General features: G+C 45.6%; 1 protein-coding gene across 1 annotated transcript; it reads left to right on the forward strand.

The window, feature by feature from the left end:
* LOC109218698 (RNA-directed DNA polymerase homolog) lies at nucleotides 1617-9118 on the forward strand. Its single transcript, XM_019383072.1, has 4 exons — nucleotides 1617-1688; nucleotides 4113-4175; nucleotides 5676-5744; nucleotides 8660-9118. Exons 1-4 carry the CDS (start codon nucleotides 1617-1619, stop codon nucleotides 9116-9118), a joined length of 663 nt encoding a protein of 220 aa, XP_019238617.1.

Below are 10742 nucleotides of genomic sequence, written 5' to 3' on the forward strand. Positions count from 1 at the left end.
GCAGATATCATACTTTGAGCGTACGTGGAGCAAACTTACGAAGGGCATGTGGGAGGACCGTTCTTATGTAAGGTTCTCCCCTGAAAAGTTATAACTCTATGCCCCGAAGTTACATAATGCTGACCTTTCCTCTTTCCCTCGTAGGTTTTCCTAAGACCACCGAACTTAGGCCGTAGGAAGGGGACGAGGACACATCTTTATTTGTTGATCCCTCCATTACGGGATAGTCCCAGGTTGCTACAGAGGAGAAGAAAAGAAAAAAAATCCTTGGGCTCAGAGGGGCCCGAGGTGAAGATAAAAAAGAGGGCGGCTTCTCGGCCTTGCAAGCCCAAGAAGAATACTAAGTCCCGGGTTCTAGATTATGACTTGCTTTACCAGCTTAGGGATGAATATGAAGAAGATGATATTTTTATCACTCACAGATTGACCCCTGCCGTAGAGCAGGCAGAGATTGAGGAAAGGGGCTACAAGGCCGATCCCCTTCCGACTCAAGAGGCCAAAGTGGAGACCGGCATTTTGACCTCCCGAGAAGCTGTTCATGTTCCAAAGGAAGCGACCGGTGTGATAGACATCATCAAGACGCCCTCCTATACCAAGTCCATGTTCGAAGAGGCCCAAGTGGGTAAGGGCAAATCAAGTGAAGGAGCTCAAGGTGCAGAGGTCCCTCTCCACTCCTTCTTTGATGGCATAGATATGTCCACAGTGGAAGATTTCTCCGGCTGGGTCACTTAGAGATACCGAAGAACAACGTGCCTTCAGGAGTTGACGCGCCGAGTGCGAGACCAAGATTTGTGAAGCAATTCCTTGTGCCGAGTGTGGACCGCGAGGGCAAGAGGATGGTTGTTCTCACAGTCCTGGAGGATGCCCGGATCCTATTTGTTCCAGTAGGCGTAGCCAGCTACCTCCGATGCCTGGTGATCGAGGAGGACCAGACGAAGATGAATGAGGTGGGAACGTCGAGTCTCTTTAATGAGGCCCAGCAGGCGCTGAACCGAGTAAAGTTTTAACATCTTCAAACTCCTCTTATGAATTATTTAAGTTTTCTTTTGACGTCTGTTACTTAATTCTATTGTTTTACAGGCTTCAGTGCTTCACCACGAGAGCTTTCTCCGGTACCGTATGGAGATCAGCCAGCTCGAGTTTGAGCTCAAAGAGCGGGTCTGGAAGAAGGACATGTACATGCTTCACAGTGAGCAACATGACGGGGTTGTCAAGGATCTTCAGGCCGAGCTGGACAAGGCTCAGAAGGAAGCTTCGACCCTGAAGTGGAAACACGCCAACTTGGTCGAAAAGGTAAAGGTATTTGAAGATAAAAATGAGGAACTAGTCGTGGTGACTAACAACAAAACCTCGTAGGTCCAACAAAAGCTTGACCCGATCTACTAACTCTGAGTCGAAATGAAGAGGTCCAAGCCATGGATGATGGGTGGAAAAGCAAAATGGACATGTTGGCTTCAGAGAAGGAAAACACTAAGGCGGAGCTGGCATCGATTGAGAACCAACTCTGGGTGGCGAAAGGCATAGATGACAAGTGGTCTCAGTAGAATGACGATCTCCGAGCACAACTGAGCTCGACCATCGCAGGGCAAGACGCCCTCGGTAGAGAATATGAAGCAATGAAGTCCAAATTGGATATAACCTCCGCCTATGCCGAAGAAATGGTGGCCCAATACAAGGCCGAATTGGAGGTAATTAAGATCCGCCTGAAGGCAAAGGCCGAATATATGAAGCGGTTGTCCCGAAGATAGACCCTCAAAGAGATCTACGCCCAAGGTTTTGACCTTTCGTTTGAGATGGAGGAAGCCAAAAAGCTCGAGGCCAAGGCGAAGAAGCTTTACGAGCCTGAAGGTGCCGAAGGCTCCGACGGTTGTTGATACCCAATTTTTCCCTACGTATTTTTTTCATATACAAAATACTTTCAAAATAACATATATATGCATATATAAGCATGCCAAAGTGTTTTGGTATTTTTCATAAATTTTTGAAGATTTTTAAAATCAATTTATTGTCCATTTTAGCAATACAAAAATCAGTAACTATTCCCAAAACTATCAACCTTGGTGAATAGTTTATTTCATTCTCATACTTACACCAAAATATAGTTAAGGTGATTTTTGTGTATTTTTACAATTTTATTTGGTATTTTTAAAAGCAAAAATACATACAATTGCAATTTTAGCCTATTTTAGGATTAATAGCATGTATATAATTATAAAATCGGTTCCAGCATTTTTTTTAATTAACATTTATATATTACTAATTGGTTCAGTGCTTTTAATTTGTTTTTAAAATCATTTTACTATTTTTTATAAATAAAAAGGGTAAAACTGGCTATTTAACATTTAGCCTCATTTCATTTCAATTACAGCCTCTTTTACATTTCAATTTTAACCCTTAATTGATGCAATCTCAACCCCAACCCGACCGGCCCATTTTTTAATCCGACCCAACCCATAACCCAATTCAAACGACCCTACCCGGTTCCCACCTACCCCTTTAGATCTAGGTCGTTGATCGTACAGATCAACGGCCATAATTCCCTCTTACCATTTTAACCCCAAATGACTTACCCTAATCCCTCATTCCCCACTTCTCAGCCGCCTCTAAATCTCAAACTCTCTCAAACTCTCTCAAGATCTCCGGATCCCTAGCCTCCTCCTACCCCTTTTCAACCGCCTGTCACCGAAATCCATGGCTTCTCAGGCCATGGATAGTTGGTACTCACCTACCTTCACCAGTAAGCCATGGTTGTTTGAAGCTTCGAGACCTGACCTCGATGATTCCCTCTCCGATCTTCTCAGACCTTTGATTCCATGGCTTCTCCGGCATGCTCCGGCATATTCAAGACTCAGGAGCCAGATTCCTGACCTCTCCGACTCAAGATCGGACCTTCTTCCAAGCCTTTCTCATTTCTAGGGTTTCTCCGAAACCCTAAGCAATTCGAGGTTCTTTCCATGTTATTTGCTTAGATCTATGCTGCATCTATGCTTCACTTGACATTTAAAGTGTTTTCCCCAAAAGTTCTTTTCAAAATCGTTCGTCTTCGATTTTAGGGTTTCTGAAAGGATTTTTCCAAAAATCTTTCTGATTTTTTCTTCTTCTTTGCTTTATGTGTGTTGTCTATATCATGCTCATTTGATTTCTTTTGCTACGCATGTACTGTCTGTCTTGTTTTCTTTTTTCTTCTATACATGTTACTCCTATGTTAATCCTGTTATGTTTTCTTTGCTCTTTTACTATATGTGTTTACCGTTGAGATTCTTTGATTTTTGTCTTACTAAACTCTGTTCGTATTCTTGCTAAACATGCTTCATATGCTTTTGTTTAAGTTTGTACCATCTCTTTCTTCTGAACTCGTTTAAGGTCTGAGTTTTCTCAAATATGTTCTTCATGATCTTGAATCAGCTTTCTTACTTTGTTGTTCAAACATGCTCTCATATCTGTTTTGTTGAGGCTCTGAAACAAACCTTTGAGTCTGTTTCAATGGCTTGCTTTTTCACCTTTTGTAACGACCCGACTGGTCGTTTTGCCTTTTAGAACCCCGTTTCCCTAAATAAAACCTTCTGTACTTGCTTTAGCTAATTTACGACTTGCGGGGACGGTTGGTTCGGGAGTTGGAAGAGTTTTGAGTGAAATAGGCCTAATTGTTTCTTTAAGATTCTCTTAAAAGACCAAGTTTGACTTCGGTCAACTTTTTAGGAAAACGGACCCGGACTCGTAATTTGACGGTCCCGAGAGGTCCGTGGAAAAATATGGGACTTGGGCGAACGCCCGGAATCGAATTCCGAGGTCCGTAGTCCGAGTAATGAATTTTTATTGAAAATTGTTAAATTGAAATCCTAAGAGTTTAATAAAAAGGAAAAATGCTTGATCACATTGATATCGGGCCCGTATGCTGGTTCCGGAGCCCGGTACAGGTTCGGTATAATATTTAGTTATGTCTGTGAAATTTGGTGAGGAACGGGACTGATTTGACGTGATTCGGACGTTCGGTTGAAAAAAATAGGAATTTAGGTGTTCTTGAGGATTTCATGCATTTTGGTGTCAAATCCGTGGTTTTAGGTGTTAATTATGCGATTTGATTACTTGAGCAAGTTTGCACACTATTGTAGGACTTGCGTGAGTGCTCGGAGTGGAGCCCCGAGGGCTCGGGTGAGATTCGGGCATGGTTGGAGGTATGAAAACACATCAGTTTTGCTGCTGCTGCAGGTTTCGCAATTGCGAAATGGCCATCGCAATTGCGAACTCGTAATTGCGAGAAATTATTCGCAATTGCGAAGTTGGCCGGGCTAGGCAGTGTTCATATTTGCGAGCCTTTCTTCGCATTTGCGAACCCTGGGTGTCCGCATTTGCGACCCCCTCCATCGCATTTGCGAGCATGTCAGGAAAGGGGGGCTGTTCGCATTTGCGATTAATCAGAGGGCTGGGCATGGGTTTTAAAAACGGGACTTAGAGCATTTATTTCATTTCTACTCTACACTTGGGCGATTTTAGAGCTTCCAAAGAGGGGATTTCAACATAACCTTTTGAGGTAAGGTATTTCCATTCATCCTTAGTTTAAATACATGTATATTGGGTAGATTAGACACCAAAAATTTGGTAAAATCAAAGGGGTTAGAGCTAGACCTAGGGTTTTAATAAAACTAAGATTTAACCACGGAATTTGTCATGAAATGAACTAGAAATCATATATCATTGATCCTTAGGTAGTAGAGAACGACTTCCTTCGAAAAATTTCGGAATCCGGGCACGTGGGCCCGGGGTTGGGATTTAGGAAACTCATGTAAATAGTTGGGAAATGGTTTGAATAGCTAGAATTCGATCTTGTGAGCTTATATTAATTAGTTCTTACTTCATTTAACTAGTTTGAGATCGTTCGGCTCCGAATTTGAGGACTTGGGCTTGTTCTTGATATTGGGAGTGCGCTTTGCAGAGAGGTGAGTCTCCTTTCTAACCTTGTAAGAGGGAATTGTCCCCTTAAGTGTAAAAATTGAGAATTTGCTACTAAATGCGGGGGCTACGTACGTACTAGTTGACGAGAGTCCGTGCGTAGCTACTATGATATTAACTGCTTGGATAGTTTAGGACCCACATCATGCCTAACTTATGATTATCTCGACATTTACTTGTTAGTATGATCATTTATGATATGCTAGGGACTTGGAAGAAATAAAAGTGAGCATGTGAACTTGTTAAACCCTTATAAGAATTTATTTGCGTATAAATGCGCCTTCGTGAGTATTCTTGATATTTTCTTGATATTTGTGGATCGGGCCGATCGCCTCGGTGTGAATAGATGCATCTATGGTTCGTGCCGTTCGACCCTCGACAGTGCACAATTACTTTCTGTTGGAGCGGGCCGTCGACCTCGGCATGATTGCGCATGATTTATATATATGTGCTAAAGCTTAGTCTTGACATATTTTTTTGCCAAGTGTTTAAGTAATGTAAATGGCTAATCGAAATATGGTTAAGTACCTGATTTTGCTTCTCATTATAACCTGTCAATTATTGGGGACTTTTCTGCTTATCATAGTACCTTCTTATTATATTATCTTGACCCTAGTGAGTATCAAGTCGACCTCTCGTCTCTACTTCTTCGAGATTAGGCGGGATACTCACGGGGTACATATTGTTTATATGCTCATGCTACGCTTCTGTACTTAATTGTACAGGTTCTGAGGCAGATATATCTGGTTACCAGTCCGGTGCGCGTCCTTGAGTTTGTGATAGAGACTTCTACGGTGAGCTATTCTTCCTCCATGCCGACCCGCAGCCGAAGATTCTTTCTTTTGTACTTTCATTTTCTGTCTACCCTAATTCGGACAGTAGGACATTATGATATTCTTTTGATGTATATTCTACTAGCTGCCCATAGCTTGTGACACCAGGTTCTGGCACACACATTAGTGGACTCACTTTTGGGTTGTATTATTATGCTACTTACATTATCTACCATTTTTTTTTTCGGAGCTTGAATCCAATTGGGTATTTATCTCACTTAAATTTCGATAATAATAATAACGTAAAAAGTTAGAAATGTTGCCCAGCAATGGTGTTGGGCGCCCTCATGACCTGTTATGGGAGCGGGTCGTGACAACATGGTATCAGAGCACTAGGTTCACGTAGGTCTCACGAGTTATGGGCAACCTAATAGAGTCTTGTTGATCGGTACGGAGACGTCTGTATTTATCTTCGAGAGGCTATAGGGTAATAGGAAAGACTACTCTTTATTCACTTCCTATCGTGTAGTGGGTTGTATACTAAATTTCCCTCTCCTATTCTCTCACAAATGGTGAGAACTCGCACCGCTGACGTTCATGACCTGGGAGGAGAAGCTCCCCCCATTGCTAGAGGCCGAGGCAGAGGCCAGGGGAGGGCACCGGCCCGTAGTAGGGGACGAGGGCATCCCAGCGTCGTTCCAGTAGCACCACCAGCGGATCCTGTGGGGGATCCTATTATTTAGGAGCAGGGCGAGGCACCCGCAGCTGAGCCTACCCCGGCGGATTTCATGACAGCACCGATATTTCAGGAGGTCATGGGCCGCATGCTACGGTTCATGGATACTATGACTCAGGCTGGTTTATTTCCAGCAGACCCAGCTACTTCATAGGTAGGGGGAGCCCAGACCCCTACTGCTCAGGCTCCAGGTCATGCAGCTGCAGTATATCAGACTCCGGGTGCACTATCTGCAGGGGGGGCTCAGCCAGTTGCTGCAGTGGCACCCCAGCCCAGGCCAGCTGTGGATGGTGATCCACAGAAATTATTGGACAGATGGATTAGGCTTCACCCTCCAGTTTTCCGGGGTGAGCGTCACGAGGATGCTCAGGACTTCATTGACAGGTGCAGGGACAGGCTGCACAACATGAGGATATTGGAGTCGCATGGAGTTGACTTCACTACTTTTCAGCTGGAGGGCAGGGCCCGTAGATGGTGGCAGTCTTATGCACTTGGCAGGCCAGCAGGTTCTCCTCCCCTCACTTGGGATCAGTTCACACAGTTATTCCTGGATCGATACATCCCACCCTCTGAGAGGGAGGAGCTGCGGTATCAGTTTGAGCATCTAGAGCAGGGTTAGATGTCAGTGACCAATTATGAGGCAAGATTCTCTGAGTTGTCTCGCCATGCACTCATGATACTTCCCATAGAGGCAGAGAGAGTACGGAGGTTCGTTGCGGGGTTACACCCCACTATCCGATCGGGTATGGCCCGGAGGTAGAGATGGGTATAGGGTATCAGCTAGTGGTTGAAATTGCTCGCAGGATTGAGGGTTATCGCCTGAGGGGTAGAGAGCAGATGCAGCAGGATAAGAGGGCTAGATTCTCCGGAGAGTTCAGAGGTGCCCCAGCTAGGGGTAGGGGTCAGTTTGGGAGGGGCCAGCCCAGCAGGCCCCCAGTTTCCGCCCTGCTCAGGGTGCTCCAGCATGCTCCTATTTTAGCGCTATGCCGGAGAGTTCTTATCGCCCGCCAGCTATACAGGGCTCCTCCAGTGGGTATTCAGGTCCTCCGGATTCTTCCAGTCCTTATTTCAGTGCTATGCCGGAGAGTTCATACCGTCCACCGAATATTCAGGCTTCTTCCAGTGGATCCTCGGTTATCAGAGTCAGCCCTCTGGGCAGCAGGTCGTCGCACCACGGAGTTGTTTTGAGTGCGGAGATCCTGGTCACATGAGGAGATATTGCCCCAGACTTCGGGGCAAGGCGGTGCAGCAGGGTCAGCAGCCCCAAACTCCATCACCGGCTGCCCAGCCACCTAGAGGTGGAGGGTAGGCCGGTAGAGGCCGCCCTAGGGGTGGAGGTCAGGCAGGGAGAGGTCAGCCAGCTACTGCTCAGTCAGGTGGGGGCCAGACAGCCGGTGCTCCTGCTAGACTCTATGCCCTTCCGGCCAGGCCAGATGCATTGTCCTCAGATGCCGTCATCACAGGTACTATTTCCGTCGGTGGTAGGGATGCTTCGATATTATTTGACCCAGGGTCTAATTATTCATATGTATCATCTCTGTTTGCTCGTTTCCTGGTTATATCTCCTGAGCCTTTGGGCACTCCTATTCATGTGTCCACTCCTGTGGGCGATTCTGTGGTTGTGAATCGGATCTACCGATCCTGTGTGATCACTTTCTGTGGTTTCAAGACTCGGGCAGATCTTCTGTTGCTTGATATGATCGATTTTGAGGTCATCCTGGGCATGGATTGGCTATCTCCACATCACGCCGTCCTAGATTGCCATGCCAAGACTGTTTTACTAGCGATGCCAGGGTTGCCGAGATTGGAGTGGAAGGGTTCCGCAGTTGATACGTCTAGCAGGGTTATCTCCTTCCTTAAGGCTCAGCACATGGTTGAGAAAGGGTGTTTGGCTTATTTAGCTTATGTTCGAGACACCACTGCAGAGTCTCCGACGATCGATTCGGTCCCAGTAGTTCGAGAGTTCGCCGATGTTTTTCCTTCTGACCATCCTGGCATGCCTCCGGATTGGGATATTGATTTCTGTATCGATTTGGCTCCAGGCACTCAGCCTATATCAATCCCACCGTATCGTATGGCTCCTAAGGAGTTGAAGGAGTTAAAGGAGCAGCTTGAGGAGTTGTTGGCAAAGGGATTTGTTAGGCCCAGTGTATCGCCTTGGGGTGCACCAGTGTTATTTGCGAAGAAGAAGGATGGGACTATGCGGATGTGCATTGATTACCGCCAGTTGAACAAAGTCACCATCAAGAACAAGTATCCGTTGCCTTGCATTGATGATTTGTTCGACCAGTTGCAGGGTGCTAGGGTGTTCTCTAAGATTGACCTGAGGTCAGGGTATCATCAGTTGAAGATTCAGGACACTGATGTTCCGAAGACTACATTCAGGACTAGATATGGCCACTATGAGTTTCTAGTGATGTCCTTTGGCTTGACCAATGCACCAGCAGCATTTATGGATCTGATGAACAGGGTATTCAGGCCTTATATTGATTCCTTTGTTATCGTCTTCATTGACGACATCTTAATATACTCACGTAGCCTGGGGGAGCACGAGCAGCATTTGAGAGTAGTGCTTCAAACCTTGCGGGAGCAGAAGCTATATGCTAAGTTCTCCAAGTGTGAGTTTTGGCTTGAGTCAGTGGCATTCTACATGGTATAAAGAGCACTAGGTTCACGTAGGTCTCACGAGTTATGGGCAACCTAATAGAGTCTTGTTGATCGGTACGGAGACGTCTGTATTTATCTTCGAGAGGCTATAGGGTAATAGGAAAGACTACTCTTTATTCACTTCCTATCGTGTAGTGGTTGTATAACTAAATTTCCTCTCCTATTCTCTCACAAAATGGTGAGAACTCGCACCGCTGACGTTCATGACCTGGGAGGAGAAGCTCCCACCATTGCTAGGAGGCCGTAGGCAGAGGCCAGGGGAGGGCACCGGCGCCGTAGTAGGGGACGAGGCATCCAGCGTACGTTCCAATAGCACCACCAGCGGATCCTGTGGGGATCCTATTATTTAGGAGCAGGCGAGGCACCCGCAGCTGAGCCTACCCCGGCGGATTTCATGACAGCACACCGATATTTCAGGAGGTCATGGGCCGCATGCTACGGTTCATGGATACTATGACTCAGGCTGGTTTATTTCCAGCAGGACCCAGCTACCTTCAATAGGTAGGGGGAGCAACGGGGCTGATTTGACGTGATTCGAACGTTCGGTTGAAAAAATAGGAATTTAGGTGTTCTTGAGGATTTCATGCATTTTGGTGTTAAATCTGTGGTTTTAGGTGTTAATTATGCGATCTGATTACTTGAGCAAGTTTGCACACTGTTGTAGGACTTGCGTGAGTGCTCGGAGTGGAGCCCCGAGGGCTCGAGTGAGATTCGGGCATGGTTGGAGGTAAGAAAACACAGCAGCTTTGCTGGTATTTTGCTGCAGTTGCAGGTTTCGCAATTGCGAAATGGCCATCGCAATTGCGAACTCGCAGTTGCGAGAAATTCTTCGCAATTGCGAAGTTGACCGGGCTGGGCAGTGTTCGCATTTGCGAGCCTTTCTTCGCATTTGCGAACCCTGGGTGTCCGCATTTGCGACCCCCTCCATCGCATTTGCGAGCATGGCAGGAAAGGGGGGCTGTTCGCATTTGCGATCGAGTTGTCGCAATTGTGACCTCGCAATTGCGAGCCTGGTGTCGCAATTGCGACATCAGAGGGCTGGGCATGGGTTTTAAAAACGGGACATAGAGCATTTATTTCATTTCTACTCTACACTTGGGCGATTTGAGAGCTTCCAAGGAGGGGATTTCAACATAACCTTTTGAGGTAACATATTTCCATTCATCCTTAGTTTAAATACATGTATATTGGGTAGATTAAACACCAAAAATTTGGTAAAATCAAAGGGGTTAGAGCTAGATCTAAGGTTTTAATAAAACTAAGATTTAACCACGAAATTTGTTATGAAATGAACTAGAAATCATATATTATTGATCCTTAGGTAGTAGAGAACGACTTTCTTCGAAAATTTTTGGAATCCGGGCACGTGGGCCCTTGGTTGGGATTTAGGAAACTCATGTGAATAGTTGGGAAATGGTTTGAATAGCTAGAATTCGATCTTGTGAGCTTATATTAATTAGTTCTTACTTCATTTAACTAGTTTGAGATCGTTCGGCTCCGAATTTGAGGACTTGGGCTTGTTCTTGATATTGGGAGTGCGCTTTGGAGCGAGGTGAGTCTCCTTTCTAACCTTGTAAGAGGGAATTGTCCCCTTAAGTGTAAAAATTGAGAATTTG

This window comes from Nicotiana attenuata, chromosome 2, assembly GCF_001879085.1.
Source record: "Nicotiana attenuata strain UT chromosome 2, NIATTr2, whole genome shotgun sequence".
Lineage (NCBI taxonomy): Eukaryota > Viridiplantae > Streptophyta > Magnoliopsida > Solanales > Solanaceae > Nicotiana > Nicotiana attenuata.

Coding starts and splice junctions, on each gene's coding strand:
- LOC109218698 (XM_019383072.1), top strand. CDS start 1,617: ATGAAGTCCAAATTGGATATAACCTCCGCCTATGCCGAAGAAATGGTG. Junction 1,689..4,112: donor AATACAAGGCCGAATTGGAG/GTAATTAAGATC, acceptor ACACTATTGTAG/GACTTGCGTGAGTGCTCGGA. Junction 4,176..5,675: donor AGATTCGGGCATGGTTGGAG/GTATGAAAACAC, acceptor TTAATTGTACAG/GTTCTGAGGCAGATATATCT.